The sequence below is a fragment of the Barbus barbus genome, assembly GCF_936440315.1.
Source record: "Barbus barbus genome assembly, chromosome: 49".
NCBI classification, from domain to species: domain Eukaryota; kingdom Metazoa; phylum Chordata; class Actinopteri; order Cypriniformes; family Cyprinidae; genus Barbus; species Barbus barbus.
The window spans coordinates 12,375,555-12,397,645 of record NC_136727.1 but is presented as its reverse complement, the minus strand read 5'-3'; the positions used below and the strand labels follow the sequence as shown (position 1 = coordinate 12,397,645).

Sequence of the window (22,091 nt, the reverse complement as noted above, 5' to 3'; positions counted from 1 at the left end):
ACATGATCTCACCACAAACAGCTGAGCACGTCTGTTAGTACAGGTTTCTTTTCCTTTTGAAATCAGAGTAATATTTTATGGAAAATTCAAATTTGTTGAACCTGTATTATTTTTTGTTCTGTTAAAAGAAAAGAGATACTTGGCAGAATGTCCAAGCTGCTCTTTTCCATACAATGAAGGTGGACGGTGTGTATATATATTATTATTATTCAGCAAGGATGCATTAAATTGATCGAAAGAGACAGAAAAGCCATTTGTAATGTTACAAAAGCTTTAGGTTTCAAATAAATGCCATTCTTTTGAATTTGCTATTTGTCAAAGGATCCTGAAGGAAGCATCACAGTTTCCACAAAAATATTAGATGGCACAACTGTTTTCATCATTGATAATAGTAAGAAATATTTCTTGAGCAGCAAATCAGCATATTAGAATGATTTTTAATCAAATAAATGTATCCTTGGTGAGCAATAGAGACTTCTTTCAAAAACATCAAACCTGACCACAAACATTTGAATGGTAAGCTCTCAAAAATAACAAAGCATCATAAAAGTAATCCATATGACTCTTAACCAACATTGCAAGTCGTATGGACAATGTTGGCAACATTTGCATTTTGGGAGTACTGTTTCTTTAAAAATAAACCAAACGTTTCCTATTACTTTTCCCTTCCTGTTCAGTTTTATTGAGAATGCTTTTAGATCAAAGTAACAGAGCATAGAGAAACAATATCCTGAGAAAGTAAAGTGGTTATCAGTGGTGGCAATGAGGTCTAGAATACCTGGAGAAAGTTAGCCGCTAACATTCACATTGATCTCAATGTCAGTTGCTAGGCTGGAGCAAGAGGCCTGTAAGTATGTGTTTAGAAATATTTGTGATTTGTGTTATTTGCAAAAATTCATGGATACTTTTAAATAGTGGATAAAGATGCTTTTAGGAACCAAATGGTGCAGCTACAGCATCTACTATCTGATTCTAATTGAAATATGCTAACTATATAACCTCAGGATATTCTTTCTATTTCTGCCATATTCTAATATTGCTGAAATAGTGAGAGTAGTATGCTATTCCAAAAACAGACACTAGGATGCAGAAAGGATGTAGAAACCCTAAGTGGAAGGATTTTTGAAGTAAAAATGTTAAACTTTTAAGGCACTGGAATCGTCTTTTTGGATAGTGGGGGAAGACAAAGAAAATGTGGTTCTTTATACACTGTAGTGAGCAAGACTCTTCTCTTTATACAACCAGAATATTTGAACATTTATAGAGGCAGGTTTCAGTTGATGACATTTCTCCAGAAAGCAGCTTTTAGGTTGAAATAAGATGGTTTGTACTATTGATTGAAATGTATAAACAAAAAAATTGTGGTTGATTTTTGTTCCCAGATAAACTGCTAAATATGAGCACTTTAAAGGTGCATTCAGTAGTTAGCTAGCGTTAGCATTGCTGTTTTTTTGTGTACTTTTAAGTAACAAAGCCACATGGTGTTAAAAGCTTTTTCTTGTCATCAGATCTTTCCATCTTGTGTATGCCATAGCGATGTTTGCGCTCGTTTTTTCTTCTGTCATACAGGGACAGATTCTCCTGTTATCTTCACTGGTAAAGCGCAATAAGTTTCATTGTCTAATTTTCGTTTTTCACATCATCAGACTACACTTTGCAACAGCAACTAGCATATCTACATGATTGTAAGGATTATATTGAGGATATTGTACAGCGAAATACAGTCATCTCCATAAGAATCCGCGCAATCTAGAATTGTGTGTGAGGGACGCAAGAAAGTTAACAAAGAATGCATTAGCGAATTAACAAAACATTTCTGGGAAAAATCAACAATGAATAGATGCAAATTTGCACAGGGCGACACGAATGATGTGAAATGAGCGAAGTGATTGCGGCGAAAGCAATCTCAGTCGTGTCTTCTGCGCAAGTGGGAAATACGCATATGACGCGTTGTCGATTGTATCAGAAAATGGAGGAGAGCATTATTAGGTTTTTATTCATGTAATGGTGGCCAATTTAATTATTCGCACGAGTAGATTACATACAAAGTCAATGCAATGACACCAATAAACGCAAATTCGCATGGGCGACGAGATTGCCACGAAACGTCTTCTGCACAAATTGAAAAATTTCAACTGAAGCAGAAAATTTGCGTTGTCGCACAAGCCAATCAGTGAAGAGCTTATTGACAGTCCAGTTTGACACATCCGGTTATATCAGAAAGAGCATTATGCAATAATTTTATTCACACGAGTGATACGTAAAACATCCTGTGAGTAATCTAGAGAGAGTAACGCGATGAGAATATTTGTTTTGCTTTTGGTGCACACACCATTACACGTTAGGCTACACTAAAATTTGCTGAACTTTTGTAAATGTCTCGCACTTTGAGGTGAAATATTTCCCAAATTTCGCATCGATTAAAGTTTGTTATGTAAATCAGCAGCTTGTTTGTCAGTTGGTAGTTGATCAGGTGAATAGATTCCAACTGAAATGACGAAAATTCCCTCAACCTTGGCAAATGTGAGTAGAAACACTTCCCCATGTGGATTTCACATCAGATTCAAGTTTGTATTGTTGCAAATTCACCACATCTGCCCAAAAAAATTTGCTTAGTTTGGAACTGACCTCTGATTAAGCAGTGCTTCATGCATCGCAACACTATTGATAATGGATCTCAAACCTTCTTTGGCTGCAAATTTACGCTTATGTATTGGCACCAAACTACTGAATGTACCTTTAACCATAACTATAAGCATTGTGTGTATTTGTTTGTGACTAAACACAAAAGAGAAATAGAATATTTGTGAAGTATAATGCATGTCTGAATCACTAAGGTTTTAAAAAGGGCAATATCACATGAGCATGACCCAAACGTTTGGTCCTGAGTTCATAAATTAAACATGTGCATTTGGTACGACTGCATTAGAGCGGCTGAGCTTATGAGCTTTATATAACGTCCTTAACAAATACTGCATCCTGAGAGCAAACCGTTGGTAAGCACAACACAATGATGTCCAGAGTTTCAGAGGTGACCATCAGAGAAGATCAGAGCCACGCTTACTGAATACATCACATTTAGAAACAACAGCTCACCGACGACGGGCGCTCGCATGGATGTAAAGGAAGAGAATAAGACGGTTTGTCTCATGTGTTTCACATAAGTTCACATTTCTGACGGGCAATGCCAAGAACAGTCTGCTGGGAAAAAAGTGTTCACAAGCACTTTATATCCCAATGCGAAACTCTCAGTTGGGGTCTTCTCTGTTGAAGAAGGGGTGGATTGAGCAAGACATGCTGAAAGCTGTTTGTGGTCGGTGCCTAAGGAACAGCGACATCCCACAAGTCCCAGTGGAAGCTCAGAGCCTGTTTAAGGCAATAGTGTGGGGCCTTTAGATTGGCGGCACGGGACGGCCTTGCACCCTAAAAAAAATACATAAGCTAAGAATTACCCAACCAAACAGCTTTGATAATGTGTAGAAAAATGCCGCAAACCTCTTACCATGTAGGCTACTCTATATGGGCTTCAACTGGAAGTCAGTTCTTTCTGCAGACCACCTGCTGGAGGTGTAACTCGCTCTCAGCTGCAACAATCGGCAGCTTGTTTGTCAGGTGGTAGTTGATCAGGTGGCTGATGCTCTCAAAAAGCATGTCTTTAGTCCGAACCTAATGAACAATTAAATGAAAAATGAATAAATTAAGCTCATACAAGGAAAATGTGAACTGATGTGGTTTAAGGACATTTTCATAATTGGTTTGATGGTTAAAAGTTTGATTATTTTTCATAATAATTAAAAAATTGAGCATTTTTTTATTTTTAGTTAACTAACATTTATTATTGTTATTATTATATTTTCACTTTTTTATTTTATTTTTACTGACTTTTTAATAATAACAATTCCTATTTTTAATTTTTCACTTTAATTTTTATTTATCTGTTCATGTAGTTTTTTCTTAGTATTTTAACAACATTAATATTAATTATAATGTGTTTCATATAATATAAAATATAATATTTTATTCTCATTTCAATTTTATTTTTACTGACTTTACTGCTGCTTTTTAATTTTCATCTTTAGTATTTTCATCAGTCTTATTTGTTTAGTTTGTAATAAATTTTGTAGAATTATTACATTTGAATATATTTATCAAAAATACTTTTATATTTTGTCCTGTCAATGATTTTATTTATGAAAAGCTCTATACAAATAAAAAAACATTTATTTTTAAATATGTAATAATAATAATAATAATAATAATATTTATAGCTGTTTTTAATTTTTTCGTTTATTTTAGCATTTTTTAATCTAGTTTGTAATTTTTTATTTTTGTCATTGTTTTCTAAAATATTATTAATGCTATAAAAATATAAAGATTTATTTAATTTTTATTGTTATCATCAACAGAATTATACCATATTAGTATATTATATCATCAACAAATCATTAATAGTCATTAACGTATCAGACAAATAAGGACTGGATTGCTTTCATACCAATAGTGAAATATACTTTGATTCCACATACCTGTACAAAATACCCCAATCCTCCTTTTCAAGAGAACTTGGGGGTTTCATTGATTACTTTGTGAGTTCTTGGAATCCCAACTCTGACATCAAACTGGATCCTCATCAAAATCTACAGTATGAAAACTGAACTTGAAATGTCACTCACCACTCCTTCAGGATCCACCAAGAGCAGATGTTTGGGAAGCCCACACTGCATCCCAGTCAGCACATACTGGCCCGGGTTAGTGGCGCTGTCCCGCACCAGGAAATCTCCATTTCGACCCAGCAGATTCTCTGCGTCCCTGCGGCTCATGCGGCCGTGGTACCACATCTCCCGCCGCAGCTGGCCCTCTGTGGGGGCGATGGGGGCCCGGCGCCGCGGTGGACTCGGCCACTTGTCCTCCAATACACAAACTCCTCCAGCCTCGTGTAGACGAAGGGCGTCCTCAAATGGCCCTGTTGGGTTGAAAACAGTACGAATTAAATGTATTCATCAAACATATATAATCATAATACAGTCATTTGTAGTGGACTTACTCATATCAAAAATGTCTTTCTTTGGACTCTCGGATCTGCGTCCTCCTCGGGTGTCCATTGAGGCCTCCATGTTGTCCAGATTCTGGGTGTTTACATACAGGTGTTCCTCGTAATCGCGGCTACCCGTAGGATGACCGTCTGCTCGGAGGTAACCATCGGAAGTCAAAGCTACAGAACCGGTGAAAGGAAATAAAATAGGTTACTACACTATTAAAAATAATTGGCATTGATGGTTCCATGTAGAACCTTTAACACCCATAGAACCTTTCTGATGAAAAAAAGGTTCTAAAAAAGTTCTTTAGATTACACACTAAGAAAAAAATGGCTCTTTTAAGGACTGATCACTGAAAGGTTCTTTGTGCAACCAAAATGGTTCTTCTATGGCCCTTCAGGAACAGGTTTGGGACACCCCTGTTCTATTGCATCGCTGCAAAAAAAAACCTGTTGGAACCTTTATTTAAAGAGAGTAAATTACTAAGCAATTAGAATGGAACATTTGCTATATCAAACCCAGTAAAAGGCTCAGAAATCACTTCAATGTACCAAAATATCACAAGAGTAAAGTAATACTGATGATTAACCACCAGGCGTCTCACTTGAGCTGCTGTTGTTCTCCTTGTCCCAGTGCACTTCATAACATAAATGGGCGGCAGGGAGGCTGCCTGCATCTCTTTTGGCCGGTGACCCCATCTGAAAAAAATAAGCACATGGCTGAGATCAGTTTACATAACTTGCTTTGATCCAGGCATGAGTACAGCACACTTTAGATAGATAGATAGATAGATAGATAGATAGATAGATAGATAGATAGATAGATAGATAGATAGATGTTTCTTTAAAAAGACCAACCTTAGTGAACTGTCACCACAAACCACAAACTTCATGCTGTTCATAAAGACAGTAAAAAAAAATCCACACACATCTAAAATAAACATCTATAATAAAGTCTATATAACAAAGTTTACCTGAGCAGTTTTGTCCTGTGGTTGCGTATGGATATGACCCAGTAGGCCCGCGGGAGGCCTGAGCCTAGAGTCCACCACTCCCCCCACAGGAGGCTCCTTTCCTGGGATGCTGTTGTAGTAATCGTGCTCAGAAGATTCCTCGTCATCACCCCACGCCGACTCTTCTATTCGTATGGTCCTAACCATTAGATAAAGCTGTTTAGCATCTTACAGATCAGTGAAAAGTAAATGTATATTTAATATAAATATATAAATCATTTGGTACCGAAACGTATCAACAGAAAAAGTTATTTAGCAGTGTGTACTTAAAGATTGATAATATTACCTAATATTTGTGTGTGCTTTATGTTTAATGTTTATAAAGCTTAGGTCGCATCTACCGTTGTTCTGAGTGAGCAAAATCCAGTCATTTTTAGTCATTTGCTTCATAGCAATATGATGGTGAACAATTTCCCCACAGGTTCAAGTTGGTCACGCAAACTCACCAAATTAACCAACCAAAAAAAAGTTTTTTGTGTGAGATGTGCTTTAAACATAGCTACACTATTGGCAAGCGGAAATGGACCTATTTTGCACCTTTACAGTTTGGTATTGTTAGCTTAGCAACATGCTAACAGCACACACAGTTGCTGTTTTGGTTAGGATGCTGCCTGTATAGGGAAATAGACTACAAGGCAGCCCACTGTGTTTTGGAAGACTGTTTATATTAAAGTCAAGAAAGCGCATGTTATGACAATGATTTGAAATAGAACAAAATGAAAGAAATGATCCATTAATGATGTGACACTGAGCAGTCGTGTGGTTTCTGAGAGCCCCTTAAATGAATTTAGCTTTAAATAACGGCCTGGAATCAAAACAGGATGGCTATATGAAACACAAGCCGTGTGTATCCTGTTTCAACCTTGCGAAAACCGCTCAGAACTGAAACTCAGTATTAACTGCAGGTGAAACGATGAAGGAACTAGCATCATTTGCATTCAAAGCCCAAACAGACAACATGGTTTATGCGAAATTATGTGAATCACACCTATCCATGGTGGGAATAGCTTTGGGCGGGCTGTGTAGGTACTGTTTGAACTGCAGTTCGAAGGCCTGGCCGATGGTACTGATCACATTCTGAGCGAGACCGTCACAGCACTCCAGGATGTGACATGCTAGAGGAACGAGAAAAAGGTAACATTGTTCACATATCAGAAATCTAGCCAAAATAGCATGTGGCAAACCAACAAAACAGAAAATCAAAGGGAAATAGGATTCTGTGCATAATATGCATGAAAATTCGAATCTAGAATGAATAAAATAATTTTAAAAAATGTACAGTATATATAAAATAAATACAAACATAAGACATATTTAAAAATAATTAATCTAATAATGAATATAAAAATACCTCTTTGATTGACAGGGTCTTTGGCCACATAAGCGACGTAATCGGGTGTATCCTGCAGCACAAGATGAAATCAGAGTAAGAATCAGGTGGCATTTGTTAGTGGAGAGAGAAATGGTAAGAGTGGAAAGAAGAGGCATTAAACATGCAGAAGAGGCCTCACCGAGTCTCCACCAGAGGCGAAAGATATGGACTGCATGGGGTGATGGGCAATCACCTACATAAAGAGATGAGAGTAAGATGATGTGATGTCTTCAAATCAAATCAATATTCAGCACTTATAAAAATAAATAAACATAATTATCTGTCAAGTAACTACAAGAGTTCTGAAGCTACTTAAAGGGGCAATATCTTTTTAAACAAATAACCATTTACTACAAACAACTTATTAATTAGTCAGACTTCACCAACAAATGTATAACTTGGAAAACTAGAAACATCCTAATTTAAATGGTTAGTTCAACCTTATGGGTTTTGAACGACATGAGGGTGAGTAATTAATGACAGAATTTTCATTTTAGGGAGAACTAACCCTTTAAAGTCAAAACATAGACCTATTTACTACAGTGCTGCAGAGTAACTTAAATCAGTGAAACATTTATAAACAAATCTGAATCTTTTCATCCAAATGAACTGATTTACTAAAATGAATCAAACTTTCCAAAGCTAAACAATCCGTGTATCATTCGTTCATTCGTTTTTTAAATTTAATATTAAATTAAGCTCCTTTTTCGTCCCCCCCAGAGGCTTTCTTCTGTGTAGATATAAATTCTATTCTTTGCATCAGCTGGGCATGGCAGGGTATCTGACAGCTGTTTAGCCTACCCTAAAATAGGAAAGAATAATAAATTGGCTTGGGTAGGCTATATTTATGCCTATAATGTTCACGCAAGAACTGTCATTCTGACTGACAACTGGAGAACAACAGATATTAACTAGCCAACTGTTAAGAGTTTTATAATGTAGTCTTGTGTTTTATTAAAACTGATTATAATTGATTTCTGAAAAGGATATGCATTTGTGCATGGCGTGAGCTGCTGTGCACAAGATTTTCATAAAATATAATAAATTATTTCGGTTTGTTTTTCACCAAACCCACAGTATACCTTCAGAATACTTGGAATATACCCCACGAGATGCATAGGATTATTTTACGACAGATATGCATCCACTTAAAATAAATAAATAAATAAAGACCTAAAGTCACCATTCTCTGCCATTAAATTGGCAAGTGCGATCAGGACATTTTTTTATGCTAATTAAGTAATGAGCCTTTAGAACAACATTAAGGTGAGTAGTCACTCTAGTTCACACATAAATTGCAATGGGTTAAATAAAGTTAAATAAACAGACAGACGCGACTATAGTCAAGCGTAGACCAGTATTGAAGTGCACAGGAAATAAGCAGCAGTCATATTTAAAGCAGTTTAAATGAATATTGAGTACTGATTAATGTTCACTTGTATTTTTTTCTCCATCGAGGAGAAATAACTTAATACGCTGTCATTTATAGTCGGATGGTAAAATGCATATTTTTATTTGTGTAGCGTTACGTACAAAATAACTACAAAATGTCATGCCTTTGAAAAATAAAGAGAACATTAGAGCGTCTCTGCCTCTTTGAGCATCTTTCTGGCGCATGCCACAAACATGAACCACAGCAAATACCTGTCTTTTAAAAGGCTTAATTTAGATTAATTGACATTAAATGCATCATATAAGTCACTTTGGAATAAATCACAGTCTATAAAAAAGTGACTTTACAGTCTGGAAATAAGGCTATAGCAAATTATTTCGCAGACCACCTATCACTTTAAGAAGCGCTGGTCTACACAGAAGAAAGCCCCTTCTAGACTCTGCCCCGGTACGAGTTGTGTCGAGCTATTCATTAGTCAGTTTGATGAAAAAAGATGAAATGTAGTTGCAATAAATGCGTTAGAAATCCGTCAAACTGCTGCAGCGGAGGACTATTATTCTGCTGCGCCATACTGCAGAAGAACTGATGACGGCGCGGTTTGATCTTTGGCTGACCAATCAGCAGAAAGGGGCGTTTAATTCCCGCCCATGTGTAGAAATCGAATATTCAAGCTGTTTATTAAATTTTTCTATGCCTGAACGAAAAACGAAAATTTAAGCTGAATTCTCGAAAAACGAAAAAACAAAAAAAGGAGCCGTTTTCTAATTTTTCTACTTTCAATATTAAATAAAAAAAACGAATGAACGAATGATACATGGATTCTAAACCAGTGAGAAATGTTGTTTATTCTGATATGATTTGAAAAGATATCCAGCATAAGAGGAGGCCGACCTGTCGTGTGGTGGGGACGAGGAGACTCAAGCCGTCAATGGAGATGTTGACGCCGATGCTCATTCCAGCAAAACGTAGGTTACTCTTCCCCATGATAGACTGAAGGGTTTTATTGGTGGTCTAAAATGGGCAGCAAAACAAATATTTGGATGTCACATTTTCTTAGATTCATGCTTGATAATAAAAAATGGCAAGTCCAAAACAACAGTTTTCTCTCTTACTTTCTTCTTCCAGGCAGCTTTTCCTCCAGGTACAGCGTCACACAACCTGTTGATGGCATCCCTGTGTTCACACACACACACACACACATTTACAAAAAAAGAGCACTATCAGAGAAGTATTACCAGATCTCGCAATCTCAAATATCTGGAAAGGCGATAATAAACAATTTCCCATGTGTTTCAGTGCAACCACAGTGTGAAAATAAATGAGGAATGAGTCTGAGCCTAAGCATAATGCTTATTGAAACCAGGTCAACAAACAGGGGCCCATATGCATATTTTGATGGAATAAATAATAAAGTAAAACTATAAAATCAGAGGACACAATTTCAAAAACGTAAAGCAAAAGGAAACATAAAAAAACAAAAGATAAAACATGCATACATAAATAAATACAGTGTCAAACAAAAAGCAAACAAACAAAACAAAGCAAAATAAACAAAATCAAAGCAAATCAAAAGAAAAACAAATCAAAGTAAATGAAAACAAATAAAAAACAAAGAAACATACACACATAAAAAAAAGAAATACTGTGTCATAAACAAAACAAAGCAAACAAATCAAAGCAAAGCAAAAGAAAACCAAGACAAAACATACATAAATAAATAAATGTTTCATAAACAAAACAAAGCAAACAAACCAAAGAATAAATAAAACCAAATAAAAGCAAAAGAAAACAAAAAAAAACAAAGCAAAACAAAAACAAACAAAACATACATAAAAAATAAATACCGTGCCATAAAATAATAAACAAAGCAAAGCAAAATAAAACAAAGCAAAAGACAATCAATCAATAAATATGTATCATAAAACAAAGCAAACCAAAGCTAAACAAAAAACTAACTGAATCAAAAATAGAAAAATCTACAATTGTTGAAATCTTTGAAAACCCCTAAACTTAAGACAGTAGTGATGGATGCCTTAACACAACTAATTAAAACAAAAAGTGTCATTTATGAAACCATATCAATGGCAGCGGGGCGTTTGAGGTAATGAGGTCAACAGCGGACTGAGTGACTTCGAAACACCAGTGTGCTATCAAATAACCCATTAATATTTTAAAAGTGCCAACTGTCCCAGGGAATGTTTCTAATATATGCGGTGCACTTTATAGTGTTATTGTGATCATTTGCATTTGGGTCAGAGGTGTCATGCCCATTCAAAGTGAGGGGGCACGTGCCCCCCAGATTTTTGAGCCAAGTGGATTTTGAATGCAGCTTCCAAAAGACAAAAATAGGCGATTAATATTTTCTATATTTAAAACAATCACACCGGCGGGATTAGAACGTTCAGCGCATCATATCATCAGCTGCTAAATTCAAATTTGTGTTCGCTGAGCCAGAAACAGATGCGTTTGTACAGCACTGCGCATTATAACCAATCGCACACGATGCTGTTGAGCTTATGAATGCAATGGCCAATCAGAGGTGTTCAGATGAGTCATCGATGAAATGCCGGTGTTTTCTTCACTTGCTCGCTGACTGAATACATCTTTCTGGCGAATTCTCTCATCAGAAACAACAAAGTGCAGATGTGTGTACGAATCTGTAAGATATTAATTTCATAGTGTAAACAGCTTCAGTGATTTTAATGGGAGATTTTGAGAGTGCTTGAACTCTAGACTGTCAGTGAAAATGTTCTTTGCTCTCTTTCTGTAGCTACAATGAAAGTGATTAGTGGCCTAACTTGCAATGTTTTTATTCACATTAATTTTCAAAGTTAAACTTTAAACTTTAAGTTTTATTCACATTAAATATAAAGTCAGTCGTATTAAAAATATGCTATGGCATGACACCCATAAACAGACAGGTTTTTATGCATAGCTAATAGATGAATAATAATACATTATTAGATTACTTTGATCATCGCTTACTATCAACTTAATCTATAAAGGTGAGAATCAAGATATTTCATGATATAGTTAATGCGTTTGGGAATGTTTTGAATAAAAAACTAAAAATAAATAAAACCTAAGTGCTGTTGTGGCTGCTGTATTTGCACCCATCGACCCCCCCCCCCCCCCAACTCGTGCCCCCTCAAAAACAATGAGTGCATGACGCCCCTGATTTGGGTTTCTGTTGCAAGATTATGCGACTGTGTGTGTTTTGCCTCTTGGATCTTATTAAAAATTGCTCATTGGCCACACTGCATGACAATGACAAATGAGAGAGCCCACCCACACTCCTTCTTTCCCCGGAGCGCCGCAAATCAGCTGATTTACAAGCCGTTCATTTCTGCTGCAAAATAGATTCTGGCTAAATATGCAGCCAGTTCCAAGCATTCCCATTATAACCATTATAATGTCATAATAGACTGCCGCTCTCTACTCAAAACAATCACTCTTCTTCAGTCCTCTGTGTTTATCAACTATAACTCCACCCCGTGCAATCTGCATCATCTTAAGCCCCAGTAGGCCTCTTCAGTCATTAGTGGGAGTCGTTAATAATACATGGCTGTATCACTCCATCTCCATCTCGCCTGTGCTATCTGCACTTTAAGCCCATCGTGGGCCGTGGGGTTCGGGTTACTGCTGATCTATGAGCAAGGGCAGGGAGAGGGACTCCGCTGCTGCCCTCGGGAATCTGCCGCCCTTACAAGAATGCACATGCTTCTACACATACAAATAAATATACACATGAACACTAATGCTAGCAAGCGGACATATGAATGCAGACGTACATATATGCAAACACGATTTGGCGCAAAAAAAGAGCTGCAAAATGATAATCTATTGTTTCTGTGGAAAGCATATAACTCAAATAAAAATAGCATAACGTCACAATTAACTGTCATTCCATCATCCATCAATTCATAAACAGAAAACAAACCAAATCATTCTTCAAAATAAAACAAATTATTATTAAAAATAAACAGAGCAAAACAAAACATCATCATAGAGGGTATAATCTGAAAATGGAATAATAATAATAATAAAAGAATGAATAAGAAATTAAAATAAAATAAATAAAGGAAATTGATTCAGCTCAGCAAAGCAAAAAAAAAAAAAAAAAAAACAGTGAGTGTGTAATAAAATCTAAATTAAAAAAAATATTAAAAAATAAAAATTTAATTGTGAGGTAAAATGTAGAAAATTCTTAAAACGTTGGAAAATTCAAAAATAAACAAATTTCTTTTTTTTTTTTTAAAACAACAACAACAAAAAGAGCAAAATAAAAATAATGAAAATTAAATTCAAGGAAATTGATTCAGTTGTATTTGTGAAATTGTATTTGTGTACAACTAAGAAACTACTAAAAATATTATGCTTAAAACTGATCTAAGTTTAGTGCAATACAAACAAAAAACACTTTACCTTGTGACCTGTGTCCTAGTGTTGAAGTCCAAAGATCTCATTGATTTCAGAACCTCAATGCAGCCCATGTACTGCAAAAAAATAAAAATAAATAAATAAAGAGAGAGAACACAAAATGACACACATTACTTTCATTATACATAATTAGTTTTCATTTCTCAGGGGTCATCATTGCTTCATGGAAATATGCATCTACTTCCTGTTGGCAAGAGCTGGAGTCCACTTTGTTTTTAGATGCTGAAAACAAAAGCAACAATTGTTTTTCTTCTCTCGAGGATGGTTTAAGCACATTCATGCAGCAGGGTGCATCCAGAGTTGCATACGTGCCTTTAGCGCAACGGCGTATAATTACAGAACCTATAATTTCAGCAAGACAGCTTATTCTCAGCGGTTCTGAAAAAGACGGCATAATAGCTGTGCTGGGGAAAGTAATTACCGCGAAGTGTGAGGAGATTGACGGCAATAACCGCATCATGGCTGGTGGGGGGTGGACTGGTCAAGAGGTATTACTGCAGTCTGGCCCTTCTGGGACGTGGAAAGTGCTCTGACGAAGGTGTAGGGGAATATCCATTTGGCAGTTAGTCACTAATGCCTTCAAAAAGGTCGCAGGAACATGGCGCAAAATGCCCATCCTCACACTGACAATGCAACATATGTCTGAATAACGGTGTTTGTGGTTACAGATGCTTATAGTGGGTAATCCCAGATCATTTTTGTTGTTTTAGGATTTCGGAGGCCTACACCCACCTCGACCCAAATCACAGATCATGTGGCCTACGGTTGAGTCAAAGTGGTTACCCTTGTTCTTACAGTTAAGAGTTAATCACCAACTTAAAGAGACAATTCAGTCATCATTTACTCACCCTCATTCCAAACCTGTATGACGTTCTTTCTTCTGTGGAACACAAAAGAGGACTTTTTTGAAAAACACTGGCAACCGAACAACATTGGAACCCATTGACTTCCAGTGTATGAACATTTATGTTTCATAGAAGAGAGAAAGTCATACAGGTTTGGAACGACATGAAAGTGAGCAAATGAACTGCTGAGTGAAATATAACTTTAAGACATTAGTTCTTGATGTTTTTGTTCCTGAAATCAACATCCTCTGTGTTTTCTTCTTCAACAAATATAAGAGCGCTTCGGGGAAGTTCCAAGAACCGATTATGACCTTGAAACCGTTCTTTATCCGTTCTATAAATCAGTCCCTGTAACACTACATCACATCTTCTGCACTCACTCCTTTTGTCTTAAAGGGACAGTACACCCAAAAATGAAAATTCCCTCATTTTCAGACCCTTACGTTGATCAAAACCTTTCTTCTTTCTTCTCTGGAACACTTTTTTTTTTTTTCTTTTTTTTTTCAAATGTATATCTTGACACTAGCCCATTTCTTTCCAAGCGAGCTATTGCAGACATTGTAACTAGATTAGTCGGCAGCAGGAAGTGTTCAATCAGTGTGATTAGACTTCTTCCTTTTTGTTTTACTGAAACCCTTCTGCTTCCTCTTCTTCTCAAAAGCCTCATTGTGGCCCTTCATGCTGCATGATAAATTAACGCTCTCCTCACAAAAACAACAACAACAAAATACACCATCATGCACTTTGCACAGCTACAACACACGTGACATCACTAAATGATGTTTCTCACTTGTTCTGTCATAATGAAACAGTATAGATAATATACACACACACACACACACACACACCTATTTCTAAGACGGGGAAGGCACAGGAAATGTTTTTGCTGGAGGAAATGCCCAGTGAGGTTTATGCTTCAGGTGTAACTTATTGTAGGGGCTGCTTTTAAATTTCTGTTTCTTGTAGTCTTCTGCTCTTTCTAAGAATGTTTGTAATCTAGGAATCATTTGATTTAGTCTAGTACTACTTATTCAGCAATGTAAATTCGGGTTGATATTTAAAAAAAAAAAAAAAAACACTTTGAATGCTTTACGTATCTAGCCGCTAGCATTGTGTCGCCACAGTAGGTCGGACAATAGAAGAAAATGTAGGCCTGATCTAAAATCCTTTTATTTGAGGTGTACCATCGTGCCAGAGTGTTATTTGGCTAACAGCCTCCCTCCATGCCTGTTTCCTCTGCAACACATGTGATACAAATGACTGTGATTAAATGTAATTGAATAAACGAATGAATGGTGCCTGTGTAATGCAGTTAAGGAGCGTGCGCAGGCCCGGTCTGGGCTGCTAGAGAGAGGGCCGTGTGGTTACAACATACGGCGGGGTGGATGAGAGTGCAGGGGTAGAGGGGTGAGAAAGTGGGTTGAGAGAGGATCGCTGTTATTGACGTCAAATATTCTGCCAACATTTGTAACCCTGATTCACCGAGATGCAGCCCAGAGTTGAAGATATTGGCTTATATCCACAACTATCTAGCAAACTGCAAGAGTAGCTGTCTTTGATTAACATTTGTCACAATTTTATTACAGACTTTTCTACTTCAGCAAAACTAAACAAAGAATCAAATACTTTGGGAATTTTTATACCAAACATGAGTTTGAAATGGTCATATTAAACATTCTTTCTTTATATTAGCATACTATGCTAACTTTAATTGCAATTTCATTATTATTCCTAAGAGAAAACACATGCAAATAAGTATTGACCTGTATCTGTATTGACCCCAAAAGGGAAAATTCAGGAATTGCACAAATGTCCATCTTGGGATCAAGTATAAATTTTATGAACAGCCATCACTCATCTTCATAAACAATGAGACCCCCTCTCCCTTCAATTCTAGTTTAGTTGTTTACATCTGCAGTTTGTTTACCCATGCCTGCCTCTTGCTCTGACGCAGTCGCTGTACCACACAAAGCAATATATCTGGATTAAATTATACATTCCTCCTTTCTCCTGAAGCAACTGCACCCTGACATAACCAATACACTGAATAGGGCACCATTGTTCTCATATCATTAGCAGTTTTGCCTAAACATAGCTTCTGAGAAGACAAGATGTTGCATTTGTTTATAAGCCGGGGTAGTCATATTGTTCTGGCTTCTTCAGAGCTGCATAAGATAGTGCAGTGAATGTAAATGAATGACTGTCGATAATACTACAGAGGTGCCTATTGACACCACTGCAGACCTGCAAAACAACACTAGGCGGAAAGCATGGTTAGATTTCGAGATGATAAGCAAGGGGACTCACCCTGACGATGTACGCAGCTCCCGTGCTGCTGATCTTTTTGTCTGGGTGCAACCACCCCTGCGAGGGCTTGTTGATGAAGCTGCCCTTCTGGGTGAAGTTATCTCCCAGCCACATTCCCTCCACCCTGGTCCTCCGGTTCATCCCGGTTCTGAAGCTTCCAGAGCCCCCTGGACTCCCCTCAGCAGCCCCTGCGCTGGACTCTCTCAGACTGGCCCTCTGCCTCCTGGCGGCCTGTAGGGAACATGGGCCCACACAAACAGGGTCACAGGAGTTGAACACAGCTGCAAGACTAGCCACAGGACCACTGGCGGCAGTCACCCCCCCAGCAGGGGAACTATCGGTTGGAGGCACCCTGCCGGAATCCTTGCTGGAATTGGAGCTGGAGCTGCTATTGGACGGGCTACGGCTGAGCAACGAATTGGAGAACTTCCACTGGGGCATCTTAGGAATGAGCATGCAAAAGGTGGTGGTGCTGTCCTGCTCGCCGTCCAGCCCGGGTGAGTCGGCCAGCACCTGGGCCGAAGGCGGAGGAAGGGCAGCGGTCTCCAGGGGTGGCAGCTCCAAGCCAGGCGTGGACGAGGAGGCCACCGGTGTGGCCACCACCTTCCCGCTCATGGCTAGGCTCTGCATCAGGTCGTCGGAGGAGGTCACAGAGTCGTTCCGGAAGCGGCCATACTTTGGCTTAAGTAGCATGCCCGGAGGAGCGGTCCAGAGCGGAGAGGACAGTGGGGGGTGGGGGTGGGGGGTGGAGGGGAAGGGGGGGTGGCTAGGTAAAGGGAAAAGGAAAGATGCAGTGGAAGCAAAGGAGAAATCCGCAAGGTTCTGTGCGGACTGAGTCTAGCCCTGCGTCCTCTCGGTCTCTCTCTGCTTTCTGACAGTTGCTCTGTCCCTTACTGTGGCTTGCTTAATCCCTCCCTGTCTATTCCCTCTCTCTCTCTCTCTCTCTCTCTCAGCCCAGCTTCCCCCCACTCTCTTGATGATGTCATAGTGTTATGGTCCGTCTATTAGCCCTGCCCAACCCAGCTGCGTTCAGGCAACATTAGCTAATGCACATCTGCCTGAGTACCTCCTTACAGCATCTTGCACTTATTAACCTACACACAATCTGATACATACAACGCCATTCAGTCCTACAGCTAGCTTTATTAGCTAAAGGCATGGCATGTTTTGAATGCTACCATACTTTCTCCTATCCCAGCAGGTTGACTCTGAAAGGTATAAACAATGTGGCGCTATAAAAACATTACTATTGTTTATTTTAACATTCCGACAAGTAGCCCAACATTAAAATATCGGTGTGAGTCTAAAATATAAATTAGATTACTAGTTGTGTTTGTTGAGGCTAGTAGTGCATGACTTTCACATTTCACTGTTTGTGCCATAGGATGAAGGTTTGGCTTGACAGCATAGCTCTGATATTTCCTGCTGGTGAATGTTTTAGCTATATTGTCTGGCAGCAATAACTTGTTACATTATAGTAGATGTTTTACAGGTACACAAGTTGTTTTTAGAGAGTGCTTGAACTGATAGTTTACCCCAAAATTAAATGTCTTAGTGTTTTTTTTTTTCATATGTTGAAAATTAATAGGGTCCAACGCTGGTCCCTAACATTCTTCAAAATATCTTCTTTTGTCTTCCACAGAAGAAAGAAGGATATGAGAGTGAGTTAATGAAAATTAATTTATTTTTAAAAACATGAAATGAGCTTATAGCTTTAGTTATTTGTTGCCTTTCATGTTACAGATCAGGATTTACACTTGGGACTTTGCCAGTACAGATTAATGTGAAGTTTAATGGATCATTTTCTTCAGCATTTATAGACATCAATGACTAATTAAAGCAGAAAATAAAGACCTACTGTAAAATATCTCAGTAGCTTGATACACAGTGTATATTTATGAGTACTCAAGATGTCAGAGCATCATTTGCATCAGTTAACATAAAATAAATTTACTTTTTAAATACCTCACAACAGCATTACTGGCTTCTTCATTCACACAGACTTCTTCGTATTGCTGCAGTATGGATTATAAAACAATTGCTGAGACACTCTCTGGTCTCTCTCTCGCTGTCGAAGTCAAGAAAACATCTGAGTTGTCACATTTACAGGACTTGCGCAAGACGCTGTGCCTGTTTAACAAATAGTCTCTTCCTTTTGCTCTGACGTCACTTTTTTTCGCAACTGCCCAAAAAGTAAATGCAAAGACTCCACAAGGCCAAATAAACAGGAAGCACTAAAATACTCTATATTCCGTTACCGTTGCCTATGTACAGACTGTTTTAGTGGAAACCTCAGTTTTGTGGCGTTGACAAAGCCTCACGCTTGCGTCATGACTCACAAGTGCCTTTTTTCAAGTGTTACATTTTCCTAATTCAACAGCTCTTCGGTAACTTCTCAGAGGTGTTGTGCAGAGATTTAGTTGTTTTTCTATTTGTTATATACACTGCATGCCTAGCTGGGGTAATTTTAGCTTCACGAATGGGGTCACCGTGACCGTTTGTAATTAGTGAGAGTGCATGTGCAGGGTCACGGTCTGGATCAATATCTCTGTTACGAACAAAGCCACAGAGGAGAACATAAAAGTGAATAGAATCAGGAAAAAGAGAAAACAAGATTACTTCACTCATTTACTGTCCAGTTCTCCTCCGGGAGCCATAAATGTTCAGTTCTGGAGCACTCTGACCCTTTCTTCATATTTCACCATTTTCCATAGGATGCACCTGTCTAATCTAATCTAATCTAATCTAATCTAATCTAATCTAATCTCAGATCTTAGATTAAGTAGATTAACGGAGTTAAATGTGAATTGTCACACTTCTCTAAAATCCACTATGCAGATGGGTTCTTCAACGTGAGGTTCATCAAGGCATACAGAGATGAAAACTGCAAGATGTATATGTATATATTTTTAAATAAGTAGGATCATAAAAACCATTTTATAACCCCAAAGAAGCATTCTGACATAAAAGACAGTTACATATATTCCACCAGAGAAAATAACAACATGAAAAGTTTGCATACCCTCGAATTGTACATTGCCGCCTTAAGCATTCAGAGCACTGAAATTGCACTGAAAAATTTAATTTTTTTGCCTTTTATTTACTTTTTTTTCATAAATACACCTCTCTAAATTAAGCCTTTTAAATAAGAGGGAAAATGCATGAAAAAGTGGGGTTTGTAAATTTATGAGCGCAATATGGTACTAAACACATTTTATTGATTGTTTCAATCAATCAATTTTTTTTTTCATTTTTAATTTTATTTTTGTTTTGTTTTTACTTTGAGACAAATATTTTCATTCATTACACCATTATCATTAAGCTAACTGCACATATTAACATAAAATATAAAATGTATATATATATATATATATATATATATATATATATGCATATTTAGTACATTATTTTGTGTCAAAGTGGAAAATCCTACTTTTCAATCTGATAAAAAATATTCCTACTCAAACAGGCCTGTTTAAAAGTCACATACATAAATAGATCAGTAGCACCCAACAGGTGACATTTACAGCGAGTTCATTATCTGCTGTAGCATATTACCATGACATTAAACACACAAATTGTGGTCAACGTGGGTTAAAACACTATATTAATATTAGCCTTCCTAAAAAATACCACAAAATAAAAATACATTTTCTACATGTCACATATATACCACATCCTCATATAAAGCATTTCTAGCATTGAATCACAAAATAACTATTAAAGTTTATACTAAATATAGGCATGTGGAGATTAAAGATTAAAGAAATAGATAGAGAAAGAGGAAAGCCAATCTTAACTCACCAAATCTAGTGCTGTCTGCTGCAGGTTGCAATGCCAGCCCTACATCAAGCTACAAAAAAACATGCAAACCTATTTATTTGTATGTAGAGGAAGAGTAAAGCACACGAGAGTCAAGAGATGTGAAGTTTGAGCCCAAAGAGTGAGAGAAACCACTCAAACCACACCATGCAGGAACACACATACCATCACATGCACACACCTCCTACAATGACATGCCCAATCACGTTACTAGTTTTCTGGTCTAATGGGCACAAATGTCAATATTTGCGAAGTTGCAAAATGCTTAAACACTGTTAAGTGCTTTCAAACATGAAAATGATGATCGTTGGTGCTGCTAAGAGTTCCTGAAAGGTGGCATGAAATTGATTTGAATTGATTGGAGTATAAAAAGTTTATTTTCATTCTAACAGACTGTTATATCGTAGCATTTAAAACATGCACAAACGCATTCCTCATTTAAATTCACAGCTTGAACAAAAGTTATTACGTTTTACTTTTAACGGAAACTGTGTAATTCATTAACAAAAGAGTCACTGAAGTTAACCTTTGGTTAAAGTTCTAGCGAGCCTGATTTGTTTTTTAAGCAACAAAAGAGTACCACATGAAAAAAAGGAATAAAACAATAGTAATCAGTGGAAGAAATCACTGGATAAACAACATGACACCAAAAACCACTATGTATATTACTACACCAAATAAGTCTAAAACAGTAAAGAAGCCTTCCGATGCCTTCCTCGCTCTGCTTGATTTTGTACTGCAACAATATGTGCTTGTTAAAAAGGTCACAGGAACACTGTGGTCAAATCAGCAGCCATGACTTTAAATGTTATACCATTTGAAAAAAGACGACAACATACAAAAAAAACCCACCTCAAACAACTCAATCTGAAATGTGGCCATTTTTGTATTTTCAAATGTTCAAAAAGCTAACTTACCCTGTCCCAACTTTTCAAGAGTTTCACGAACAAAGCTTGAAATACAGGACATTTTTGATTTTGTGAAATGTGAAGCTTGTAATCTTGTTAAATCACCTCTTACATACAAAGTGTTTGCTCTTGTAAATGGTATCTTGTGAATATCGCATCACTTTCTAGTATCTTTGCACATGAAGTTATTGGCTTTGGTGGTTTTAGATGCTCATTACAGAGTTAGTTAATAAGCATTTTATAATCACAGTTGATGGATATTAACAGATATAACATTTAAGTCACGGCTATACTCAAAATAATGTGTATTATAATGGTTTATTTCAGTGCTATTCACTGGAAAATAGTATTTTTATGAACTGAGGGGTGGCTGAAATTAGCCTACTTTCTGTTGTAAATCACTACAAAACGTGTATTGGGTCTTAAAATAATATTCTATTTTAAAAAGATGAGTATATATATATATTATTTTAAGAGCCAATACCGAGTTTACAATATATTTGTAAAATTATGTGTAATTTTATGTAAAATGCACAGGATTAGTGTGCTTTAGAAGTCTATCATTTGCAGTCGTTTGATCATATGACAGGATAGTGCTTTCCAAAGACATTTTTAACCCATTTACCACTATTATATATCAAAGAAAATGAGTTTGTAGTCTGTATAAATCACACTCTCTTAGCATAAACACCATCCTTGGGTTTCACACGGGTACTACCTACATAAGTACAACAAACAACAACAAAAAAGTCGTACTGTTGAAAAGAAAAAGTTTTCTTATAAGAAAAACAACGTCTAAAAATAAACAAAAAATATCGAACTGACGAAATAAATAATTTTGTACAATGAGTCAGCGTCTCGTAAACTTTACCAGACTGTCGAGCTGCTGCTGTCAAACCCAGGCGCGCGTGGAGGGGGCGGGGCCTACATGACTCAGGCTCAGCTCAGCCTATCAG

The 22,091-nt window shown here is 37.2% G+C and overlaps 1 protein-coding gene across 5 annotated transcripts; it reads right to left on the bottom strand.

Annotated features, from left to right (window-relative positions):
* Positions 1 to 418: 418 nt before the first annotated feature.
* On the bottom strand, positions 419 to 22,049 carry LOC306867599 (SHC-transforming protein 2-like). 5 transcript variants are annotated; one of them, XM_079413355.1, is made up of 15 exons: positions 22,007 to 22,049; positions 20,210 to 20,258; positions 16,406 to 16,636; positions 13,239 to 13,309; positions 9,926 to 9,986; positions 9,705 to 9,824; positions 7,560 to 7,613; positions 7,400 to 7,451; positions 7,037 to 7,163; positions 6,010 to 6,187; positions 5,641 to 5,734; positions 5,045 to 5,212; positions 4,674 to 4,963; positions 3,503 to 3,666; positions 420 to 3,423 (listed from the first exon to the last, which is right to left on the bottom strand). In XM_079413355.1, exons 3-14 carry the CDS (start codon positions 16,544 to 16,546, stop codon positions 3,538 to 3,540), a joined length of 1,485 nt encoding a protein of 494 aa, XP_079269481.1. In that variant the 5' UTR covers positions 16,547 to 16,636; positions 20,210 to 20,258; positions 22,007 to 22,049; the 3' UTR covers positions 420 to 3,423; positions 3,503 to 3,537. The 5 variants fall into 5 exon arrangements, with proteins under 5 accessions (XP_079269479.1, XP_079269481.1, XP_079269483.1 ...); XM_079413357.1 differs by lacking the exon at positions 22,007 to 22,049 and having other exon boundaries at positions 20,210 to 20,341; XM_079413354.1 differs by lacking the exon at positions 22,007 to 22,049 and having other exon boundaries at positions 16,406 to 17,171; positions 20,210 to 20,248.
* Positions 22,050 to 22,091: the final 42 nt, after the last annotated feature.